Source organism: Dermacentor andersoni, chromosome 4 (genome assembly GCF_023375885.2).
Source record: "Dermacentor andersoni chromosome 4, qqDerAnde1_hic_scaffold, whole genome shotgun sequence".
In the NCBI taxonomy this organism is placed as follows: domain Eukaryota; kingdom Metazoa; phylum Arthropoda; class Arachnida; order Ixodida; family Ixodidae; genus Dermacentor; species Dermacentor andersoni.
The window spans coordinates 138,369,059-138,395,819 of NC_092817.1; the positions used below are offsets into that span (position 1 = coordinate 138,369,059).

At 43.9% G+C, this 26,761-nt stretch overlaps 1 protein-coding gene across 1 annotated transcript in view; it reads left to right on the top strand.

Moving 5' to 3' along the window:
• Window positions 1-4,062: 4,062 nt before the first annotated feature.
• Window positions 4,063-26,761, top strand: part of LOC126537834 (venom metalloproteinase BumaMPs1-like) — a 114,495-nt gene continuing 91,796 nt past the window's right edge. Inside the window, exons 1-2 of the mRNA XM_055074471.1 lie at window positions 4,063-4,169; window positions 16,399-16,562. Coding sequence (XP_054930446.1) covers window positions 4,109-4,169; window positions 16,399-16,562 — 225 coding nt within the window. The 5' untranslated portion in view covers window positions 4,063-4,108. The remainder of the gene's footprint in view (window positions 4,170-16,398; window positions 16,563-26,761) is intronic.

Genomic DNA, 26,761 nt, shown 5'->3' on the forward strand with positions numbered 1-26,761 from the left:
CAAATGGAAGAAAGAATCGTGATCTCGACTGTGCACATCTCGCCCGCTACTTGCACGTCCGAAATCAAGGAGTTTGTGGCCACATATTTCCAGTGGTTTGAAAAGGATGATACCACACCTATGATTATCAACGGAGACTTCAACGAGGACATTTCTAAGCCAGAGAAGAAAGGATTCATGGAATACATGTTGGGAAAGTATGACCTGCAATGTTACTCTAACCCCATGGTACCACCAGATCAGCATGGATTTGATTCTATCCAAAAACCTAGCTAGGGTGGCAGTCGCAGTGATCATAAAGCAATCGTGACTACCCTGACAAAATAGAAATGCTCTATCGAACATCAACCATTGTCTTCACTAAATGATCCATTCAAACACATAAACTTACATCATCAGAAACTTCAAATGACAACCATTCCGCGCTGTAAAGATGGAATGACAGCAAAAGCTGGCGACAGTTAACGCTGTCAAAAAAAAAAAAATATGGGGTTTTACGTGCCAAAACCACTTTCTGATTATGAGGCACGCCGTAGTGGAGGACTCCGGAAATTTCGAGCACCTGGGGTTCTTTAACGTGCACCTAAATCTAAGTACACGGGTTTTTTCGCATTTCGCCCCCATCAAAACGCGGCCACCATGGCCAGGATTCGATCCCGCGACCTTGTGCTCAGCAGCCCAACACCATAGCCACTGAGCAACCACGGCGGGTATCGCTCTCAAACGAAAAGCAAAGTGCTTTTGCTGCCATTTCATCTTCAGAGAGTGGAATGGTTGTCATTTTTTATTGATCTATTTGTTATTTCGATTTTTTTAAAAATGTTTAGTTCCAAGTTCAGTGCCATGATTTGTGGTCGTTCTTCTCTGTGTGCGTGTGTTGTTTGCACTGCCATTCATATATGCATATTAACCAACTTGTCCAAGTGTCAGTCTTAGGACAGTAAAGCGGCGTAAAAATGCCGGGCGGATTCTTATGTTGTAAAATATGTGAAGAGGATGGGAACAATGAAACAGAGTAAAAGTGTGTATGACGACTGGCGGATACTTCTGCTGTGTAAAACATAAACATCGCAGTTCCAATTCCATATTTACTGCGGAACGCTACGAGCATCACGGCTTGGGTGTGATGTTTATTACGTCCTTCATTACAAGTCATACGACATCTAGTGGCAAATGGTCGTTGCACAATGTTGCACAAATGATCACTGCTTTCTCCAGACGCACCGAATTAAATGATGTCTTAATAATAGGAGGAAAAGCTTCAGGAAATATCACTTGAAGTTGTGTTTGCCCCGGTCTAATGCTAGTGTGAGGTTTTCAGTAAGCATTTCGAGCCAAAGATAAGGCAGCTGGGCCTGTCGTGTGCTCTCGCTTTTCTTCAGTAATCTGTTCTCCCTGTCGCCTGCTACCTCCTTTGCACCAGGGTCATGGGCAAAAAAAAGTTTGTAGCCGTCTGAGGAGCATGGCGAAGACATAATTCGAAATGCACCGTTAACTCTGTGGACGGCGCATTGTTCAACCACTGTTTCCAGATATATGCGTCACCATATATATTATAAGACCGAGACCGACCAAGCTATCAAGCGCTTTTTATTTTAAAAAAGGGAAAGACCCAGCTCATGCGCGAAGAAGTAGAAGAACAGGAAAGATGATTATGGCCATGTACAAATGAAAACCACGTAGTTCGTTAATAGTGCTTACAGTGTATATGAATGAGCCGAATGGGACCCAAGTGAACCTTTTTGTTAGTCACTTTCATATGACTCCAAAAGCTAAGGAAGGCAAGGAATTCCTATCAGAGATTTGTTGTAGCTTTATTTGAAGCGTGAAAATGATACATCAAACGGGTATACACGTGAACCAATATTTCGCGTTGGTCGGAGCCAAATGGAGGATGTTCGTTCTGCTGCCTCCAGTGGCGGGCTGTGTGTGCGTGCATTTGTGGGTGTGCCTATGTGTGCCCTACTCGTAAATTTACCGTTCTCTCCGGACCGATCATTAATTGAACCGACGCAACCTAAGCGTCACAAAAGGTACGTACGTAACTTATCTATACATTATTATTTACCGTAAGCGAGCATTTTCATTGCATTACTAAAGAAATACCGGTTTCGAAAAGGGGAATAATAAAGGTCCTCGCACAGACGCCAAACTGCCGTGTTATTAGGTAATATACTATTTGGTGTAGTTACGTTTACACTTAACAGTGCGCTAGCAGTTTGAAGCAATGAAAGGCTGGAGTCATATCACGTTCTATATATTTGATCACAGGGTGCTTTTTCCCGTCAGCCTGCTGATCTAATACACGGCGCTTCATGGAGATTTGCATGTTTGGATTTCATTTAAATAGATTGACGCAGAACAAACGGACAGGTTATGCTTCTCAAAAGTCGTTATCCACACAGCAGATTATTCGCACTCTCTCCTGTAACTAGAGTGGGCTGAAGAGAACAAATGCGGCGACGAATCTTTCTGTCCTTGATGTGTATTTTATTTCGCAGCATTGCACTTGATCGAGCAGCCACGTAAATTGCGGTACGTGATTTGGTTTACTATCTACGATTAAAATCTGTGCCCCTTAGTGTGCGGCCAACCGAGGGGACAATTCTAAAGCATTAGAAGGCACCGGCGCCCCACGCTTCTCGTCTCGGAGGCCACGCAAGGAGTTCTCGGCAGTCACTAGACGGCGCAGCGAGTTCACAAAGAAATGCGATGCAGGAGTCCGGTTGCCATACGAGGCTTTTGCAGTGTTCGCCTGCACCGGCACCCAATGAGTTCGGTAGCCACACGCAGGCTTCGTGGTGGTGGTGGTAGATGGCGCCGATTGTTCTTAGAGACGCGCAAAATAGGAGTGCCGCTGCAGTACACGCCTCGCAAACAACTCGCTTCGAGCGTCTAAATGTGTTGTTTTGCTATATTGATTCAAAGTTAACGTATCATCATCAATAATCATCGTGAGATGGGTTATGCTGATTCTTTACGTCGGTGCAGAGCAGCTTATTTCCAGTGGCACATATATGGTTGGCGAAGTTGGTGACAAAGACTTTCATTGAAGAGCAGCACACACCTTCTCGCATATGCCTAGTAATCCAAGGTGGGATGAAATAGGTTTATTCAAGACATGCGCAGGCCGAGTGGTACTTACGCAGGGCTCCAAGTCGGCGACAAAGGGTTTCTTCGAGCAGTTGTAGCTACCGAGTCCCGCATCCAAGTTACTTATGTAGGCGTGAAACAGGTTCGTTGAGGAGCAGCACGTATATACACACATCGACACATACTCAGTGACCCAAGTTGGTCCGGCGGTTGGTTTCGAAGCTTCTTTCTTCAGCGCAGTAGCCCGATGCGATAGCCATTCACCTATGGGCCTTCCAGTGATCCAGGTACGTGGGAACAATGTAAAATACAAACATACGTACAAGCACACGTGGACACAATATGCATAGCTAGCCAGCGAAAAATGCGTGGAGTACACAAAGTAGGGTAACGCATTAAAGCTTATTTGTATTAAGCTAATTAGAGTCAGTCTACTAAGTGTCGAAATATATGACCTCGCCCTACAATGTAATGGTAAGCTAAAGTAGTAGAGCAGGTGGCAGAAGAAGATGCTGTTCCTGTGCTTTATCCCTGAACGAGGAGAATATTTATGATTCAACTTCCAAGATTGTTTTATGAGATGCGCGTATTGCTTTCCTTTGTAACGTTCTTTAACAGGAGAAAGAATAATGCTTTATTTCTTCCAAAACGTCTTTCTCCTTCGTCAGCTGTATTTCCCCAGGTTTCAATTGTCACAATAGTCACCTTTTAGTAAGGTTTCTTTTTTTCTTTAGTTTACTTCATGGACATGTCATCTAGGCCGGTGCCATTCATCGATATATCAGCGCATGTATTTTTGACACTTCCATGCTTCGAAAGGCCTTTTATAATATCGCAAGCTGTAGGACATGCCTTTTTGCTATTTCATGTTAAGATCAAGTTTAAACCCTAGAATCCCGGTGGTATTTTCCTTCTTTTCACAAGGAGACTTCATATGTACTCATGCTACACTCAAGATGTCCTATAAAACACACGTCAATATTCCGCAGCATGCATTTGCCTGCCTAAAGTCATCATGATAGAAAGTGCACTCTGTGGCCTTGTCGTCATCTTTGCGGTTGTTCACGCAAAAACAGGTAACCAGCACGTTAAAACTGCATCCACTTTTTATTTGTAGACATATTTCCATTTCTTTCTAGGCTACATCAGCTGTGTTTTTTTGCAATATTTGGCAATGAAACAATTAGATAATCAGTGCAAAGTAGTTAATGTTTGTGTCAAATTTCAGATGTTTAGGTCCTGCCTTGTGACTCTATGAAGCAGTGAAACGCTTGGCTTTGGTTAAGCGCTTCTGAAACTAATGAGTACCAGTGAAAACGGGGCTTCACGGACGGTTGCGATGTGTTACGTGCGTCATTGAACTTCAGCGGTCTATTGCGCTAGCGTCACATAAGCGGGGAATTATTGTGCGCTGGCACCTACGTATGAATGAGCAGTGATACGAAACACGTGATCATGGCTCACCTCCATGACCGCCTAGTTGTTTTCGGCGCTAGCTACATGTGCGTCCAATTATGTCTAACTTTGTTTTTGCCGCTATTATTCGTGCTACAGCATGAGGTTGTTTTGCTCTTTGCAGAAAATATTTTGTTCAAAGTACACAGATATTGACGGAGCACCTAGACGTACGAACGGCAATGGCGCCGTATGAGAGCTTTGTTAAGGGGCACAGCGCTTTCACACCCTGTCGATTGCTTGGCCGGATGGGTTTTTCACTATGACACAGTACCGCTGAGATACTTGCGAAATTAATATAGGTTAAGGTGAAGGTTTTTTGCGGTGATATACAACAACAAACGCTATCGCGTCAGCAGTTTCAGATCAAGCAGTTGCAACTGTGATTTCTCACGTTCCCCAGCTTATATTTCCTCCATATCTTAAGCGTAAACCTCATTGAAGCAATGTGCACGTGACGGCGACAAGCGACGCGATAGGAGTTCATGTCGCGCAACTCTGACGCTCGTCCGTGAAACCACATATGAGAGACAGCTGCTGGAGACGCGGCTGGGTGGCAGCGTGAAACACTTCATCGTCTACGTCGGCCAGTGAGAGCCGTAGTTATGGCTGACTCGCATTTTTCACTGCGATTTCCACGTGAGCGTGTTAACTACTGCTGACACTTGTGCCCCAGTGGACATAGCGCTACTTTGGGGATTGGGGGGGGCCGCGTACATGTTGCCAGAACACCACGCCTTGCGCAACTAAGCACACGGATTCTTGACATATTCCCGCTTCCGGGGGATACTGAATTCCGAACATCTTGGGGAGTTACATAGTGCAACCAACACAATCAAAGATCGTGTCTTTTTTTTGCGTGTAATCTCGTAATATGAAAGTTAAAAATTGTCATCCACCCAAAATATAATCCACCCTACGGCCCCAAAAGGCCTTGGCCCTGTATTGGATTACCCTACCAAAAATCAAATTTTCCTCAGTTGGTAAGGTCCCTTTTAAAAATAATAAATAAATAAACCGTTCGGGTTTCTTTCGTACCTTCGTACTGCAAATATGTGCATGGCAACTTTTCTTTATTATAAATATTTCGCAACCTTGCGGGATTTGGTAGAACAGATTTGCCAAATACAGAGTCCAAGTGCTTTGAGTTCCGATTATTTCGCTCTCGATATGCAATGTGCTAACATCCTGGATAGCACAGTGGGAGAGAAACGCCACAGCAATGCGTTGGGAAGAGTTTGATCTATGGACAAAATGAAACAAGCTGAAAAGGAACTGTCAAATTTTTCTTCAACTGCGATGCCTTCTTTTTGAGAAACAGACATGCGTTCCCTATATGCAACTTTCTACAACGCGTGGTCGGATGACATTTTTTTCTTTCTATAACTCTTCTGGAACCTTGCACTATTCCGCACACTGACGTTACATATTTGCCTCGATATACAATGGCATTGGGCATGCAAAATAACACAAGCGGCGCCTGCTGAGGAAGTGGTGCTGGAGAGCGTGATATGCTGAGTAGTGCGCTTTGGTGCTGTTGTGAAGACTTTCTTGGTAAGTTAGCCCGGCTTTTCCGTGTTGGGTGGTGCTAGCTGAACAAGTAAATTTGCGCAGTATGTTGCTAGCCTCTTTCGTAGGCTGATCCCACAGACCGTGTAGTCCGAAAATCTGCACCAATGTCAATAGATCTGGTACTGGTAGTATCGGTGCTCCCAGTGCTATCAGTACTGGTGGTATCGGTGGTATTGTTGGTTAGGCGACCACTGGCACATTTTTCTCTCGCACCAGCGACCGTATTAAGACACTGTCGTTGGTACGCTGCGCCTGTGGACAAAGACGCTGACGCTATCGCTTGAGACGCTGCGGGTCTCCAAGTATTAACTGTACAGTTCATGCGCCTATTCTGACGGTGAACTCACTCTAGAAGATGTTCGCTTTCATCGCTTTCAAATGGATATTGAACTGCCTTCAACCTTTTTATGTCCTAACAGCGAGCACGTATTTCACACAATTTGCCTATGAGTGAGGAAACTATTACCCACTGTTGTACTACGATTCGTTTTGCGTCCACTGCTCAAACGGCATGATTTGGGGAAGGATCGACATATGGGCGAGTTGGTACTGGTTGAACATCTTGAAGGGGCAGCGCAATAAGACAAAGACAGAAGGCAGGAACACACAGGACAGCTGTCCTGTATGTTCCTGCCTTCTGTCTTCGTCTTATTGCGCTGCCCCTTCAATATGATTTGGGGAATCAAGCGCCCCTGCATTGCATCTAAAATATCCCACCTTGCACAGCCACATGCGATCCTGTGAAATTGGCACTTCCATGCTGCGCTGCATGGGAAAATTACTGGCAGAATTTCAAACCGTGCATATAACCCATGATTCCAGTGACATTACATTTTCCTATTTTGTTGCAAAACAGTAGCGGAAATGGGCATGCAAGACCATGACCACATGATAAAAAGCTACACCCTCATGGCAAGACACACTAAGCTAGGCCCGACGAAGGAGAATAACAGAGAAACCATATTAACGTCACGCAGAGAGAGCGCATAGTTGGCCAGACGCTGTCTCATTGGCTGTTCGCTGAAGCGCTTCCATGCGACAAGAAAATAGTTCTATTAACTGGCTCGTGTATTCACCCTCCTGTGAATAATTCTAGATTTCCAGAATAGAACGAATGAGCAATAGGAATTATCGTGATGATGTCATCAAGCAACACCTGTGAACCTGTATCTTCTGCCGGTTGTCAGAGTCAAAACAATATCTCACAAATAAAACCCAACCCTAATACCGTATCTTGTTTACGAGTTCAAAGGCGAGGAGCGCAACTGACCACGGGATCACCTGTTTTAACGCCAATGTCTTATCATGAATGTCAGCATATTCTCGCCTTGTTTTTAATGGAATGTTCTTGTAAGGATGTGGCCTGTTTTGACGCCATTGCCGTATCATGAATGTCAGCATATTCTCGCCTTTTTTAAATGTAAAACGCTGGAAAGGAGGGAGGGCACACTGCTCCCGTAAATACTACTCGCTTGATTCTTTGACACTTTCTTTTCAACAATTACTAGCAAAGGCATTTAGATTGAAGAACTGTTGCATGCGAACACCACTTCAGCGCATTAAATGCGCATCCAACTGTTTAATAAATCATAAGGAAATTTTCTCCCACAATTAGCGAAAGTAAGCAAAGCATTGCTTTCGTGCTCAATGCGGCAAAACTTCACGGCACCACCGACGGTGGTGGCTGAAATGCACGTGGAGTGTGCTTTTAAATGCTGTCGCAATAAAACAAGATTGGCCATGGACAACTCTTGGCCGCTATATTATGCGGCTCCAACTTGCCATTACCTTAAAACATCCCTAGTGAATCTGAATGCAATATATTTGATGATTGGGGAGCCACTTCTGGCAGTGCCCCATAACTGTTTCCAATATATGGCGCCTTATGAAGGCATCCGTTGAGTTGATAAGTTGATCAAGTTGATAAGTTGATCAACTGAGGAAGCAAGTCGGACGAGTCCCTCGTTCGGAACTATGTATTTTCTTCGGCAGCTTTACAGCTGCAGCGACCGCCACGCGTTCCGATATAATGTTGAATCAATATTACGGCTATGTGTACTGTTTCGTACCATGGCAATGATAAGGTGTGCTGTAGGCATTTTTCACTGACGCTACAATAGTTAACTTAATGTAGCGTGAGCAGTCAATTAGGAATATCATGAACAATTAGGCTAGCTGAGATAGCGGGCATGTGAATGGTATTATATCAGCGCTGCAGAAGCCACTGAAAGAGCTCGACAACATAATAATTATCGCGATACATGAGGCACGCTTATCAATGCTCTGACCCAATGGTAAGCTGGTATATGGAACATTTAGCATAATCCACATCATAGTCTAGTCGTAGTTCTATAATTTTCGGTAGTGATGTATCTGTTGGTATGGGAGGGTTGTAATTGCAAATTATTTAAGCTTTATTTCAAAGGGAAATTCTTTATCGTCGATGTGGAGGCCTAGGTTTGTCATCAAAAGCAGATTCATTCATTCATTCACAAAACTTTATTAGTGTCCTGAAGCCCGGTCTTTTCAGACCGAGGCGGGCCGCGTCCACGTCGGCACCACCAGGCCGAGCCTTATGGCGTCATCATGGACCCTCTGGACAGCCCGTAGCTGATCTTTATATGAAGAGCTTGTTAACAACTTCTGCCAGTAAAGCCATTTTTCTTCGGGGTCGGCGAGAGTCGCGGGACAGCCCGCCAGCATGTGTCTGATGTCAATGATGCCATCGCAAACGTTACATTCTTTCCTAATTTCTCTTTCGGGGTGAATTTTATTTATGAAATACGGAGTGGGGTACGTCCCGGTTTGCAGTAAACGTAGCGTGACTGCCTGAGCCCTGTTCAATTTTACGTGTGGCAGAGGGAATTGCCTACGGCCCAAGTAGTAATATTTAGTAATGTCGTTGTAAGTTAGTAAGTGATCTTTATGCTCCCCGGAATGGTAGTGGGCGTCGGTTCGGCTCTGACCGGCACGGCAAGCAAGTCCTCGTGCCAGGTCGTTCGTCACCTCGTTGAGGTTGGGCCGAGTCTCGTCCACTTGTCCCATATGTGCAGGAAACCATCGGATTTCAGTTTTGATAATTTCGACCTTGTCGATAATTTTAGCCGCAGTCCCAGCTGCATATCCTTTGTCAAAGCTCTTAATTGCTGCTTTGGAATCGCTATAGATGAAAGACCATTTGCGGTTCCTGATGGCTAGAGCAATTGCGGCTTGCTCCGCCACCGTGGAATCCTTAGTGAAGATGGTGACGGCGTCCCGTACCTCGCCCCGGCTGTCGACCACCACAGCGGTGTAGGCCTCTTTGCCTTTGACCCAAGCAGCGTCTACAAGGGCCGCCTGTTGTCCTAGCTGTTCAATTTCTTTCAACAAAGCTTTCGCTCTCGCTTTTCTCCTGCTAACATTGTGTTCCGGGTGCATATTTCTCGGAAGAGGGGTGGTTCTGATCGCGTCTCTAAGTTTCGCGCTCAATTCTACCTCGGATTCCTTCGGGTTCATCGAGCTATTTGGGTCTGTCCCTATCGCTTTGAGTATAAGCCTGCCCGCTCGCGTTTTCGTCAGTCTTTCCTGCTGCGCCATCTGTTGCGCTTCCGCCATCTCTTCTATCGTATTGTGCACGCCTAGGTTCATGAGCTTCACGTTCGAGGTGCTGATGGGTATACCTAGGGTAGCCTTCACTAACTTTCTGATCATAGTGTTTAGCTTGTTCAGCTCGGCCTGCGACCATTTAAATAGACCTGCCACGTAGGTGAAGTGACAGAGAGCGAAGGCGTGCACTAGCCTTAGAGCGCTGTCCTCACCCAGGCCTCTGTGTCTGTTGCTGATTCTCCTTAGTAACCTGATGACTTGGTCCGTTTTGTTTGAAATGTGTTGAATCAAAAGCAGATGTGTCATTATAAATTGACTTTAGTTATAGAATAAGGCCCATACTGATCTCACAATGTGCTTTCAAGAGCTCGTTGTCTTTATCGTGTTCTCTCAATTAACTTGCACTACCATTACATTACCCCGTAGCGGACGAACCCAGTAGGAAGGGCCAATATAAATTAAAAGGGAAGAGGCGTTTCAAGCAGGCAACATTGAAATCACCCAAGTAATACTGAACCGCCGACCATTCACACAATTCCGCGAGCTCATTAAAATAGTGGAGGTCGTTGAATGGGCCTGTATATTATGACATGAAGTTTTGGTAAAATGTGCTCTAGTGCTGTGGGGTCCAAAGAACCACCAAGTCGCCTTTGACGAACGAGAGAAGTTCGACACGTTGGTCTTATTGCTCTTTCTAACAACGTTGCGAGACCAGATTACGAAGACGGGCAACTGAGCTGGATTCTTGAACTAGACACGGAGACTTAGAGAATCGTCATTGTACAGGGGTGATGGAAAGAATGTTTTCAGAGAATTTTACCTTGATCTGGCGCACAGAAGGTAGAAGTGGCTATAATCTGTCACTTCATGTTTCGGTGTGTTGTACGCGCTGTGTGAGAAGGTCATTCCACACGTCCTCCCAGTGCGTGTGATTAGAGCTAACATACGTGGCAAGCATCTTGGTCGGGGTTCGGCTTGTCCTTTCAACGAGGCCTTCCGTATGTGGATGATACGCTTTTGAGTAACGTTTTGGGATAACGTTGAATGACGCAGTGTCGATGTTCTCTGCATCATGATTTCTAGTCGTACGAGAAACTTTAGAAGAAAGTATATGACACCTTAACGACGGCCACTCATTTATTACGTCGCAAAGTTGCATTCTTGAAGGCGCAGCGTCGTGCGTCCGATGTACAAGGAAAGCAGAAGGATCCCGCCGATTAACCAGACACCATGAAGAATTGTGGCCGGTTACCGTTGTGGAGGCCTTTCCGGGAAGGTAACAGAAAAATTTCTGAACGGCGAAAGCAGCTCCTATGCGTTCCTGCTTAGTTAGAATATAATTGCCCTAAGACTTGCTCAGACAGCGACGCGCTTATGTTACGACATGTTCTGCGTTAAAGTAACGTTGTAGTTGTAGAAGCACCAGTCCCATCCAGATTCTGATATCAGTTTTAATATCAGTTGCGCAAGATGAATATCGCAAGAGGAGTTCTGATGCCAGGCAAAACTTCAGTTGAGAGAACGATGCGTCGCACGACGTCGACCGTTTGAAGGCATGATCTTTTCGCCGAATTTATGTCAATGTGGAAATGATGTGACAAATCTGAGGCACAACTATCGTAAAAGTGATCGCAAATGACACAGAAAAAGTTCAGTGGTCTGATGGATCTCACGGTCATGCCTAAGGCCACCCTGGTCTTCTAAGTGGCCTAAAAAAATGTTAACGAATGGTAAACAGTTTTTTTAACTTGAATTCAGGCTATAGCCTACTTTTCGAAGCAGTCGAGAGCAAGGTTGAGTCAGCTTTTATTTTCTTCAAAAGTGTGACCAAATGCGCCAGCAACACAAGGATAACACATACATATCTCCTACTTCAAGACACATTATGTTGGGCCTATATACCCTTCAAAGGTAGCAGGACCATTGTAAAGGCTGTAGGGCATCACATTTAGTTCAAATAGGCCACTAGTCGTCAGAAATATGGATTGTCTTCAGGTTGTTTATGTATTTAACATTAGCCTGATCGTATTTTTTTCATTCTACTACCGTTTCATTCGAGACCTTGCATTGTGCGTAAAGAAATTGCTTATGTAAGTAGTGAATAAAACTTAACACATATGAAACTGTATGCGTGTGCAAGCAAACAAAAGCATGTTAAATATTGTGTAGGTCATAAAAACAATAGTACACGTAAAAAAGCGCATATTCAAGCGTACACTTGTCCGAGTGAACTCGCTCTGACGAAGCAAACTGGCCCCTGTTCAAAACGGTTATACTCCAGCTGTCAGACAAATATATTCCTAAGCTCGTCGTCACCTCTAACCCTCAAGCACTCTGGTAAAACTCATACCATCAGGCGACAATCTAACAAAAAGAAACGTTTATACCGTGTTGCCAACCCTTCACCTTCTATTGAGCAATGGTCGACATACAAGACTGCTTCCGATACATACGTGAAGACCTTGAAGCTTACTAGAACAACTGTTTGTCTTCTACTTTATCATATATTTTGAAAACAAACGTTAAAAACTTCTGGCGCGTTATACACCACGCACGCGACCCTTTAATTACATTGCAAGATACCTCCAGCAACATAAACCCAAATAATATTTGTGCTTCCGTACTGAATAGAACATTCACTGAATGCTTTTCCTCGAGCACGACTGTTCATCTTCCCAATATGCCGCACCACGAATTTTCCATTAGGTCACCAATAACTATTGATGCTGCTGGCGTTGCTAAATTACCCGAGTCTTTAAAACACGATCCATGCACTGGGTATAAGGCAATTAGTTCTAGATTCTTTAAAGTACTTGCGCTTATAGCTCAATTACACTAGGAAAAATTTTCAGCAGTCGCTCGATTCATCAAGCTTCCCTAACGACTGGAAAGTTGCGAAGGTGATCCCACTTTACAAATCCGGTAATAATCATTCCCCTCAAACTTATCGCCCCATTTCACTGACCAGCATATGCAGCAAATTACTAGAACATAACTTTTAAAAACATCACCACCTTTCTTAATGACAACTATTTTTTCCTTCTGCACAACATGGTTTTCGTCCCCCACATTCCTGCGAAACACAGTTACTGTCATTCACCAATAAATTACATTGCGCTCTTGACAAGTAATCTTGCACCGATTATATCTTTTTAGACTTCTCGAAAGCATTTGATAAATTGTGCCATCAATTGTTGCTTTATAAATTAAGTCATCTTAATCTTGATGCACATGTCTTTAGATGGAGTCAATCTTTCCTTCTTAACCGCTGGAAGTTTGTTTTTACTAGCGGCACAACCTCACTGCTTACTAACGTGCTATCTGGTGTACCACAAGGATCCGTCCTATTACCAGACCTATTTTAATTTGTATTATTGATCTGTCGTCCACCGTATATTCTGCCATCCACCTTTTCGCTGATGACTGTGAAATTTTTCGAGAAATGAGCAACCTTCACGAGATTGTTACTCTACCGACCGATCTAAATGGCACTGGGCACGTTTAATGGAGCAGTTGAGATAAATATCTTGTGGCATCAGTTCAAACGTATTTTCAATTAATCTATACATAACTATGTTCCAATAAAGATAACAAACGAGAAATAGCGAAATCCTTGGGTGAACCGAGAAATCATTCACTTAAAGTGGAAATAAAAATGTAGAAGGAAAATTAGGAACAAAGATCATCATGAGATTCAAGATCTTTTCATAATACTAAAGGAAAAATCATCTACTGCGAAAGAATATTAGAATTCCCACACTTTATCGCGGTTTATGAAAGATTCGCCACAGTGCTTGTGGCGTCACCTTGCTCCATCTCGTAAAAATGTGAAGTATGCTACCTGCACTGAATGTATAATTACAAGCTTTGCACAAATTGCTGATAGATACAACGAATTTTTCCCTACCGTGTTTTTTCATCCACTTTATTTTCTATTATTTGTCGTTTCCTTATTTCATTTATTAAGCACAAGTAATTTCCCCTATGTTGTCCTTGGTGTCAGTGTTTGTTGGCTTCTTATGATATGACTTATAAAGATTGGGCCCCTCGGTTAACCCCCTTTCTTCTCGTTTATTACATAACGAGGGTCTCGAATCCGGCTACATTGATGCCTTCAGGTAGCATATGTGGGTTTATTGACGAGTTGCCTTCACCCATAAAGATCACGTTCTCGTGACGCCTGCGGCAAAAAGGACGTTCCACGTCCGCCGCCAAGGTCTGTGAGTGGTGGCGCTGGCTAACACTCCCAGGGTTCTACTAGGACACATAAATACCCAAGAAGTGGGTGGGAAAACAGCGCCACGGTAGCTCAATTGGTAGAGCATCGCACGCGAAATGCGAATGTTGTGGGTTCGCTTACCACCTGCGGCTAGTTGTTTTTTCATCCACTTTAATTTCGAGTAATTTATCATTTCTTTATTTCATTTATTATGCACAAGTAAGTTCCCCTATGTTGTCCTTGATGTCACTGTTTGTTGGCTTCTTATGATAAACCGTACCGCAAGTATCACAGCAATGAAAACTAACCTTTCCCTCCCACCTTTAAAATCTCGCCGCAAAATCAGTCGCCTAACTCTATTCCACAAAGTATATCACCACGTCACGCTACACGACGATTTTGTTTCACCACCGGAACACATCTCCCGTCGCATTGATCATCGGCACAAGGTTGGCATCAAAAAACGCAATAATAAAGCTTTTTTTCAGTCTTACCTTCACCGGACATCTGTTGAAGGCAGCCGCCTTCCTCCCAATACCGCTGCCATTGAAGATAATCAATCATTTTGCGATGCACTAACAACCTTTGTTTATATTGGAGAATGTTGAATTTGTGTTTTAACAAAATTCATTGTATTATATTTATTGCCTTTGTATCCACTACCCTCTGTAATGCCTTTCACCATGAGGGTATAAGAAATAAATAAATAATTAAATAAATAAATTAATAAATAAATAACTAAAGTATGGATTAACCAAGGAGGTCTTAGAAGTAATGACATATAAAACGAGGAATTTTTTTTTTTCGCATAGTGAGCTGGGGGTATTGTCAAAATTAGCCCTCAAGGCTATTCGAGAGTTCGACTGCTGATAGAAAGAAATTAAAATATACACCTGCGCAACCGTGGTTGGAGTGCGGCAAGTTTATGTTGGTTAGTGCTTGAAGTTGCACAGACAGGGCACTTCACAGATGAAAGCGTCGGCGCAATAACCGATGGCCCGTGCGTTGCCTTATGCAAGGTAACAAGGCGTTCGCACGTGCATCTGTGTGCAACTGTGTCAAATGAGAACCCATGGGCATGAAATGAAGGTGAAAAGTGATGGTAATAGCTGTTACGAATACTACCGCTTCCACTTCCAGAGATTCCAATTCGGCATCACAAGAAGGATATGGAAATCAGAAAACTGGCGCATATTTCAAAACTTGCCTGATTGATGTTTTGTGTGCAGTTAGTTTGCAATGTTTAGTAGTGTCCTTTAACCTTTATCTCAGATGTGACAGTTCAAGAAATTTCCTCCCGTAGCTGCGGTCTATGTGTTTCAGCCACTTCATGTCACGGGGAAATGTTACCGACAGGTACTTCAGCTTATCTACATGTGCGACGTTACTCGGCCTACAACCTAATCGAAAAATTCGAACGTGTTGATCATGAAAGTCATCGACAGTGCCTTCGTTCAGTTAGCAGTTAGTTGCCAGGAAACACTCAACAAGAACACTCAGCAGACATGATCAGCAATCCAAATGATTCATCATCATCATAATCATTATCATCATCTTTTATGCCCGCTGCAGGACGAAGGCCTCTCCCTGCTATCTCCAATTACCCCTGTACTGTGCCAACCGATTCTAACTATCATACACAAATTTGCAAATTTCTTTGCAACACCTAATCCTCTGCCATCCTCTACTGCGATTTTTAAGAACGTCGAGAAACTTAACAAGTTTTCTATGACAGACCAAGTCGAACGCTATGGCCTAGTCTATAAATATGGCGTACAGTCGGCCAATACTATTTAGCAGCGTAGAAATATCATGTGAAAGCTTAGTGACTTGTGGGACTGTCGGGAAACAGGGCCGTAAACCATGCTAGTATGATGAGGTAACGTCATTGCTTGTTAAGTTATTAGCAATATGTGTGTGATAAAATGTGCTCATGTAACTCGCAAGTAGTAAACAACAAATAATCGGCCTGTAATTAGAAATAATTGTTCTTTTTACCAGATTTCAGGCGTGGGAAGACGTTTGCACTCTACTAAGCGCACGGAACGGTAGATACAGAAAGTGACTTTCTGAATGTAATTGTTAGGTAACAAGTGTTCCACTGAAGGTATCGCTTTAGGAAAATGTTAGGAATATTGTCTGGACCACGGGGTTCGGTTGTTATTGTTGAGTTAAGGATTATGGACATCTTCTTAGTAAGGGTAATGTCGGGAAGCACTGGAAGAGCGACACTGTTAGGATGTGTATTAAAGGTCGCGTTGCCGTAGAACATTATTTATTGATACAGTGATTTCGTGAATATGATTGTTATTTTATTTTTTCGTTGAAGTTTTACTAGTATCCCTAAAATTCCGCATTTTCCTGTCACCAAAATTATTAGCCCTATTTTTACTGCTCACTTACAACAGACAAACAGGCGTTGGTTTTCGAAATTTAAGTGCACTGGAATGCCAATTATATTTTTTTTATTTCAGCAACTACAATTGTTTACCCGAGAATGTTGGAAAGCCGATCTGAAGATGATGTTAAAATTGTTAGAATATCCGATGATATAACGCTTACACTGCGGAAGAGTTCTGTCTTTGCAGAAGAACTTCTGATTCACAGTACTCGGGACGGGGTACCCATTGCATACCACGTGAGCATGCTTCGACTCAATTTTGTTAAATTTTTGTTTTGTTTTGTTTTATTGTTCTGCCTTATCGCCTGCCACCTTAGACCGACACTTGCACTCCCTTTCATAGGGTGTTCCCAGGCACTAGACTGAGGCCATGTGGAGTGAAATATGTTTTTCCAAGCATTAGAGAAAACCACTAAAGCGTGCTAAGAGCTCTGAGTGGCCTGTCGCGTGGCACGTTTTAGCGTATTCGCGGGCTTGTCTATATATAGCACGTATTGAGCAAGAAGAAGCTGTGTCGGGAGTTTTTCATGTTGCTCTGAAAGTTTCTTATTGACACTTTCTATGTTTATATATTATTTGAGAAGTTCAATAATTAATTAAAACTAATTAGGTAATTAGGCGGAATACAAGAAATATTCAGAATATCTCCAAGTGAAGGCAAACAACAATACATCGGTTCTCTCCACCTACGTTGCATTTACATGTCCTAAATGTTTTGCTCAATCTACGTGGGACACCCGGTAAATTCGTGCAATCTCAGCACGAGCCCATCGCGTCTGCACCGCTAGATGTCGCAGCATGACCAGAAAAAACTAAAAAAATGGTGCCTAGCTGCTGCAGACGCGTCATACTTTATTTGTTTCGGCAATGCCCATTCGCTGTGTCGCTAGCTTGCCTCACTTCTTCTCGCATTACCGTCGACAGAAATATTCAGCTCCTTTCAAACTATTTTTTGAGACTAGGTGATTCTATCTCCTTGAAAATGTAACGATCTCTTTCCTGTAACTGGGTTATATAAGCTTTTTGTACGCTTTTCACTAAACATTTTGATAAGTAAAAATATGAAGACGCCTCTCCATTGAAACAACTGCGAAAAAATTCACCGGCAAATAAGATACTCCCTAATGCGAAATTGCAGCGCAGCCCGATACGTGTTTTAGTTTCGCGGTATAATGGCTGGCGCGGACAATCTGTCTCGTGCGGCATGATTAAAACGCGACGAAGTGTGGAGTGACTGCCTCGCTAATCGGGAGATCGCGCAAGGCAGCGCGTGGTTGACGCGTGGCCGCGGTTCACGTCAGCCGTCGCGGACAGACCTCCAGCAATGCTGCGCTTTGCTTCCATATATCGCATCGGTGGACGCGCTCGTGCCATCTCGTATCGATGGCGTAGTCGGTTAACAGACGACGCGCGCTACTCTTGCACCATATTGTTGCGATCGTCACCGTAGAACACTTCTTCCACGACACTACGTTTTGCTTGTGAAGCTTTCGCAACACCCTTTTACGCTTTCAGTCTCAAGGTTCCACTGCACCCTGCTCCACTTTCCTCCTCATGCTCTCATCCCTATCGGCCTTTGTCATCTCTCGCTGCGCTTCCCGTTCGCCCTTTCATCCTTAATTCGTGGTGCTCATTCTCTCATTTACGCTGAGGGACGCCGAGGTACGCCGACGGACACCGAACTTCAAAGCACGAATGGAGGCCTAACCCACTATTCAGGAATGCATCTTAAGTTGAAGCCCACACTTGACTTGTATTACATGACGCCTGTCGTGAACGCACCAAAGGAAACAAAACAAGCGTCTTGAGCGCGTGCGCGCCAGGCATTATTTATATTAAGTCAAGCATGGGCTTCAAGTAAGATGCATTTCCGAATACGGGAGTCAGAGGAGGTGCGCTCTGAAATAGGTTCTAATGAAAGGCATGACATCTGTAGGGCCCTCATATTTCGATTAATGGTCGATTAATGAAGCTAACAACCCCAACTTATACCTAGCTGGTGAGCCTTTCCGGTACAAGAACAACAGTGTACAATACCAGCCCCGATAAAGCTGGCACCTGCTCAATCTCTAAAGTGCATGTATTCTCAGCCAAATATATGAACTGTTCTGGAGGTGGTTACACCTATAGCAAAAGTCTGGTTCAACAAACCTTGCAAAATAAAGCTTTGGGCAGGCTGTGGGTATGCTTCTTCGCGACGTGCAAAAGGCTTCAGCTTAGGTCTGATTAAATTTTCAGCACTTTTGGTGATTTTTTTTATAAGTAGCTAGATTCCGAGATTCTGAATAATGGTAGAAAGAGCATTTTTGATAATAATAGTGAAATCCAATGTTGTAGAGAATATTTTGCAACGAGTCGTTTTTAGCACCAAGTTAACTTTTTTGATACTGCTCTCCTATCTCTGGTATGAAGACCGCACACTGCACGAGACAATAATTTTTAACTGTTAGGGCTCACCAAATCATAAGCACAAAGATAGCGAAAAATTGAAGACGTGCTGAAATTGAAGATAGAACACTATAAACAACATTGCCGTTCACTGCTGCGTAGAGCGCACGAGCGGCCGGATGGATAGATGGATGGATGGATGGATGGATGGATGGATGAATGGAAGGATGTTATGAGCGTCCCCTTTGGAAAGGGGCGGTGGGTTGCGCCACCGAGCTCTTGCTATTATACTGCCTTATGTCCTACCTAGTTTAAAAAAGAAACAAAAACATGTCCAGAAGTCCCATGATACGGCGGTAAGGTTAAACCTTACTGTCCCGACGTGGGAGCCGCCTGCGTCAACCTAAGGGTTGATCTTCAGGACATTAAATAAAGTTCATCATACCATACCATACCATACGATCAATTCCCATGACAAAATTTCCTGACCCCTTTCTTTTTGTGCGTTTCTGTTGTCTGTCGTTTCCCAACTTCTCTTTCACGAATCTTCGAATTGCCTCTTACTATTCTCTATTGTGGACATGTTTACTTTCCTCCTGCTCTCGCTTAACCCAAGGGCTTGAAGGAGGCCATTGGCGCCTAAATCAACCGCTGGGCAGGTATCTTCACGTTATAATAAAACATGCCCCACCCTTTTCCTAGCTTTACTGCCAGAATCACATGCTTCTTCTTCCTCATATCTCGCTTTATAGGCGCATGTTCTAAGGCATGCTGATCTCGCATCGAAAAGTAATCAGCTTCCCTTTGAGTAAACGTAAATTGTTTCTTTCCTGATTTCGTTTTTTCCTCTTAAGCAGTTACTCATGGCAGGCTTCTTTTCCATTGCCGCCACCCATGAGATTATTTCAGTCTCTCTGACTTTCCGCTTGGCGTTCTTTGTTCCTGTGTTGCTCACCCTACAAGCCGCATACATGCTGGTAAGCTTCCTAGTTCTTTTACTCCAATGTAAATCAATGTTTTTCCTGTAAAAGTACCTCGACACTTTCCCAGCCAATTTACTTTCTTCGATATTCCTCAGTCGTTCTTCATAATCAATTTTACTGTGAGCTTCCTGCAATTCAAGACTTGTCCAGCTGATAACACCCTGCACAGCTTCATTTGTAGTCTTCCCGTGAGCGCCCAATGCGAGGCGTCCCAGTTACTTCTGGTTGCCATCGAGTCCTGATTATACCCCTGATTTCAAGCAAACAATCGCATTTCTAAATGTAAGTGCTGGGGCATTTACAGATTTCCACATACCCCGGAGCACCTCGAACCTATTGTATCCCCCCTGCTTCATTATGGCTGCATTTCTCTTCCCGTTTGCTGTTATAGTGTTTTCCTGTATTTCCATATATCTATTGCCTTGTTTATCCATATACCAAGGTATTTATATTCATTTACCCGATGTATTTCTGGGCCCTTTATTGCCCCTGTTTGTTCACTGTTTTCATTGAATACCATAACACCTGATTTTCTAACGCTCAATTTCAAACGTAAATTACCGCCGTCCTGTCCACAGACATTAGCCAGACGTTCCAAATCGATTTGCTTGTTAGCAACACAATGTGTTCCGCATAAAATAAACCTGAAAGCTGCTGCTCTACAACTGCACCCGCCTGTCTGTATGGGCGACTACACCCGATAATACTTCCTTCAAGCGCCCTCCCAATCCTCACCATGTACATCATAAACAGCAGTGGGGATAAGGGGCACCCCAGCCTCAGTCCCTTCTTCATATAAACTTTCTCCCCGCTCCTCATCTCTTCCCATTAAGCGCATACGGTATTTTCTAGGTACATCCCTCACAAAAGCTGTAGGCAATCATCGCCTAAGTCTTGCGCATCCAGAAGATCCCACAATATTTTACGGTCTACGTTGTCATACGCTCCTGCGATATCTAAAAAGGCCACACATAACGGCCTGCTTTCTACTCTTGATATTTCAATAAACTGAGTAAGAACAAATAAGTTGTCATCGAAACGCCTACCTATTCTGAAACCATTCTGAAGTTCTCCCAAAGTGTCTTTATTCGATGCCCATGCTTGCAGCTTTAATTTGACTCGCTGAATTGCTAGCCTGTATATTACCGATGTAAAGTCAACGGTCTATACGAGCGAATTATATCTTTCTCCCCTTACCTTTATAACTAAAGTTCATTCTACTTTGTCGCCAACTTTGTGGTATTCGTAAGCCTTAAATTTTTTTTTTACACTGCTTTCACCAGCGCTTCCTTATTTTTAGTCCTGGTTCATTAGTCAGCCCAACGGGAACCTCTTCTAGCCATGTGGCTGTGCGCTTAGGAATTTTCTGTTCGGTTTTCTCCCAGTTGAAATTAGTCAGCACCAGCTCCCTTTCCATCTGGTTCTCTTTCATGCAGTTTTTTTTTTGGTGTTGTTCAAATACAGCCTCGTCATTGCCTTGGATAGATTCGGTGTTATTTTTCGGATGTAGTTTAATGCTGATTCCCCTTCCAACTTGTTTGCATCTTCGTCTAAGATAGGTTGTTGTATTGTTGTTGACTTTACGCCTAATAATTTTCCACAATCCAGAATATTCTAGGAGCGGCCTTTCTTTTTCTCACGGATTTCTGACAACTAACGTTCACTTTCACCTTTGCTTGCACAAGAATTTGAACCATAGACTTTTTCTCACCGTGTATTTCCGATATACTGGCTACTCTATCCTGCAGCAACAGCTCCTTGTTTGCCTGCCTGCGCTCTCAGGATGCTTTCTGTCATGCAGTGATCGCTTCTCGTATCCCCCTGTTCCACCAGCTTTTCGGTTTCTTCTATTTTTTTTTACTTTCCAACGAATATGTTGTTTCTCTTTTGGTACTTCTGTCGTTACTACACTGTTAAGCTGCCTATATTCCCACTCTTTGCTGGGCCATATGCCATGTTGTTCCTCGACTGTTATAACTATATCTGTTATTTCTTCAGCATTCATATTATGACCGGCCATTTTGCACTTCTTGCTCTGTTTCCGAGCTACATATCCTATTTGCAAAATGATGCGCTTATAGTCACTCCCTATGCTACTATACCTTCTCTCGCCAATGATCATTTCTCTCAACTTATCGTGAATTCCTTCTGTCATCAGATAGTAGTCAATGGTCGATTGCCGGTTTCCCACTTCCCACGTGATTTGCCCTTCACACTTAGGCACCTGTACTCATAATAACGAGGTTACGTTGCGCACAAAGATCTAGCATTGACTTCCGGTTGTTGTCGGTATCACCATCAAGATCCCGTATGTGGGCATTCATGTCACCTAAGAGGATAATTTTGCAATCATGACCGAAAGCCTTTATATCAGCCCTTACGCAATCCACAAACTCTTGATTATTCTCTCTGCAATTACTTTCGGTTCAAAAATATTTTACACTCAACAAAGTTTTTTTTCCACACATTGTACCTGGTAACCAAAGACGTTCTTGAGATATTGAATTTACTCTTTTCCACTTGGCTCCCTGATAGATGAGCATTCCGGCGCCCCCTCCTTTTCTTTCCGACTAAGTTCTGTTGCACCCTTCCAAAACATAATTCTCAATCACTGGCGGCTCTTCCGAGTCTCTAAGGTGCGTCTCTGTAAGCGTATGCACCCCTGTTTGTTCGCTAGTTCACTACTTCTCACTCCATGCCAACTTTTGCTTTCTTCTGTCGCACTGCATGCTGATGTAGGCTAGTGCGTGGGGAGCTCTCTTTCTTGTTTTCCTTCTTTTTGTGTTATAGATGGCGATGCTATTCTAAGGTTCCGCTAGGCGACCTTCTTCATTACTACCTACTATGGCCTCTTGAGCACCCGTGGGCCCCCTATAAAAGCAACAGCGCGAGAAGCAAGTCGCCAGCCAAGTTCACGTACGAGCGTGTAATTGAAGTGAATCCCGCCTCGTTAAAACCACCACACCTTCTCACTTCCCTGTTTACTTCGACAACCTCGAAACCATTCCATTAGCCTCATTAGCTGCTACTACGGCTCTTTGTACGTGACTGTCACGTACAGGCACCTCTGGCTCCGTGCACACCACGATCTGCGCCAGAGGGGACAGCTCGCGTAAGTCGTTTACCCCCTTCGCCAAGCGCTGGGCTAGTCTTGGCCCTTTCCTTTTTAGGACTACATTTAGCCCACCTGCTACTATGACAAGGTTGCGCACGTGGGCATTCTTCCGCGAGCTTTGCTTTTGCGCGCTCCATGACAGAAGCCAGTGTCCGCCCTGGAAATGTGCCTACCGCCACTCTTTCATCGCCTTTCACCCTCTCAACAATTGGTTCCGAGCACCTAGACAGGTTGAGTCACCGGCGATGATCACCATTTCACTCTCTGCTACCTCTCTCTGCTTCCATGTGTCCTTTTTCGCGTGATTCGGAATTGACAAGGGGTATTGACCCCTGCGCTACTTTCTTTTTGTGTTTGGCGGCCTCAACGTAGGTGCCGTTCTTTTCAGCTATCCCCTCCTCATGTTGCATGCATTCCACGTGCTTTGCTGACACTCCCTCTCCTGTAACGTCGGGGGACTGCGTGCTATTGTCACCACGATTCTCGATCGCAACGGTGGTCCTGTTCAACTTTCCCTCGGCTGCTTGAAGTCTTTTTTCCCTACTTTCCATGCCTCACGCTCTAAATTTAGATATTCTTTAGCTCTTCGACCTGTTTGACAAGCTCATCCTGGAAAGCCTTCATTTTTTTCAGACTAGCATCGACATCAGAGAGTGTGCCAAGTGAGTCGATTCTCTCTCCATTCTCATCCGTCGCGCGTCTGCCTTGATGGAGTCCCCGTAGACAGCACACTTTCTCGGCTTTCTTGCCATGTATTGCACGGCTTTTCCTAATGCAAATACTAAATACTATAATGCTAATATAATGCCGAGCCCATGTCTTCTAGCAAACGCCGATACGCACAGAATCTAAATCCTTAAAATGCCTCGAAGTAATCCTCATCAATGTTTTAAAAGCAGTCAATGCCGCACGGACCTAAGGTATCACACGTTTTCGCACGTGCTCAAACACGCGGCCATGATCTCACTTTCCTAGCAAGGCAATATTCCCGATACTAAAGCACACCCAGTAAAACCACTAATAGCTCATAGTCCTGCCCCTTCCAAGCTACTATTTAAAAGCGATAAAGACTTAACGTCCCATCCGGTTGCACTTCTTGAAGCACGTGGCGTGAAAGGATGCTCTGACTACCTTTCAAAACCAAATATGCACGAAACACACTCGCGCACACGACCGACAAAGAGAGAAAGAGGAAAAAGAAAGCTAACCAATTATTGTGTAAAGGCTAAAAGATTAGCAAACCAAAACAGAGGCAAGCTCAAAGCCTGCACAAAAACATCATTTCGTCACCGCCACGGAGCCCTGAAAAAAAAAAAAAAAATCCCGCAAGCGGTTATCTCCGAGTGCCGGCATTGCTTTGGAGGGCGACACTTGGCGACAGTTGCTGCGCCCGAGATAGTGTGCCCAGGACCATGCACAGCTTAACAGACATGCAGAACTTCATTTGACGAGCGGCGACGTTGAAAAGCGCCTTTGCTTACCCTATTCTGTACTTCGTCCGAGGACGCTTGCAGCACGCGAGATGTCATACAATTAAGCAAACGGGCTGATAAAGCGCCGGTTCTTTCGAAAACAAATGAAGCGTGCTTCCGGACGGCTCGAGTTAACAAATGCACTTAGGAACATCATAATCATCACCATCAGCCTATTTTTGTCCACTGCCGGACGAAGGCATCTCCCTGGGATCTCCAATTACGCATTTCCTGCGCCAACTCATTCCAACTTGTGGCTGCGAATTTCCTAAGTTCTTTACCTCACCTACTTTTGTGCTGCCCTCGACTGCGCTTGCCTTCTCATGGTACCCACTCTGCAACTCTAGTGGTGCAGCGGCTATCCATCGTTCGCAATACATGGACCGCCAAGCTCCATTTTTATCTCCTAATGTAAATTAGAATCTCGGCTGTCCCCATTTGCTCACTAATTGGAACCGTTCTCTTCCTGTCTCTTAGCGTTATGCTTAGCATTGTTCATTCCATCGCTCTTGGCGCAGTCTTTACTTGTTCCCAAGCTTGTTTATCATTATTCAAGTTTCTGCCCCATAAGTCAGCGCCGGTAAAAGGCATTGATTGCACACCTTACTTTAATTATAATGGTAAGCTTCCACTCAGAAGCTGCAAATGTCAGCCGCATGCGCTCCAACCCATTTTTATTCATCTTTATATTTCTGTCTTATGATCATGGCTCCCTAAGAGTAATTGACCTACGTAAACGTACTTCGTGACATACTCTAGAGGCTGACTGGCGATCCTAAACTCTTGTTTACTTGCCCGGCTGTTCATTATTATCTTTGTCTTCTGCATAATAATATTATGCCCCACTCTTACACTCTCTCTGTTTAGGTCCTCAATCACTTCTTGTAACTCGTGTCCAGTTTTGCTGAACAGGACAATGTCATCTGCAAACAGAAGGTTGCTGAGATATTCGACCTTGATCCTTACTCCAAGGCATCCGCACCTTAATAGCTTGATTACTTCTTCCAAACATGCAGTGAATAGCTTTGGAGAGATTGCGTCTCCTTGCCTGAGGCCTTTCTTTGTAGGTATCTTTCTATTTTTCTTGCGGAGAGCCAAGGCAGCTGTGGCGATATTGCAAAGATTTCGCAAGATATTTACGTATGCCGCCTGTATTCTTTGATTGTACTCTGCAGATTTCTCGATGACCTGATTGATGACGTGGATGTGTTCCGTTGTAGAGAATCCCTTCCTGAAGCCAGCCTGTTCTCGTTGTTGACTGAAGTCCAGAGTTCTGTTAATTTACTGGAAATTGTCTTGGTGAATACAGTACACAATACCGAAAGTAAGCTAATCGGCCTATAATTTTTCAGCTCTTTAACGTCTCCCTTTTTCTAGATTAGTTATATTATAATAGAATAACATTGTTAGTATAAATAAGTCATGAGACAGCTTTATATAGAGGGCCGTCAGCTTCTCAAGCACGATGTCTCCTCCATTTTTGATTAAATCGACTGTTATTTCATCTTCACCTGCCGCTTTTCACCGGGTCCTGTCCTGCAAAGCCTAAGTTCGTCGTTTGCTTTAGAAGGACCCGCTGCATCCTGTCCATTACTACTTCGAATAGATGTAGTGTGGCTGCTCTGGGGACAGTACACGTCAGCATAGAATGATTTCGCTGCTTTTACTAAATCTTCGAAATTGCGTTTGATATTACCCTGCTTATCTTTCACTGCATACATATCGGCTTGTCCTATACCAAGATATTTTCTCACTGATTTCATGCTGCGTACATTTTTTCACTGCTTCCCTAGCCTTCCTGACGTTATAATTTCGAATATCCCTTTCTTTCACCTTGTTGATCAATTTTGTCAGTGCCGCAAATTGTATCTGTTCTCATAAGTTGGACACATTCATGCTTTGTCATTTTCTTATTAGGTCCGTAGTTTTTCTGGAGAGTTTACCTGCGAGTTGCCTTAGTGCATTACCTCCCACTGCTATTGCTACTTCCAAAACCAGCCTCGTTACGGTTTCATTCATTACCTCTATGTAAGCTTCATCTCTCTGTTCTCAAGCTGCATATTTGTTTGCGAGCACCAGCCTGAACTTGTCGGCTTTTACCCTTACTCCATGTGGGTTGGCCTGTTTTTTCTTGAATAATTTTCCTCTTTCCCTTTTCATGTTGTGGGAAATCCTAGCCCTGACTAACCTATGATCACTGCGCATTATCATAGCTAAAACTTTTACATCCTGCGCTAAGCTGGGATAGGCAGAGAGTATGACATCTACTTGTGTTCTTGTTTCTCCATTGGAGCTTTTCCAGGTCCACATCCTGTTGCAACGCATCTTGAAGAAGGTATTCATTACTCGGAGCTTATTTTTTTCCGCAACTTCCACAAACATCACTCCTCTAGTGTTCCTAGAGTCACTGCCGTAGTTGCCGATTCCTTATTCGCCAGCCTGCTTTTTCCCCACTTTATCGTTGAAGCGCGCCATGAC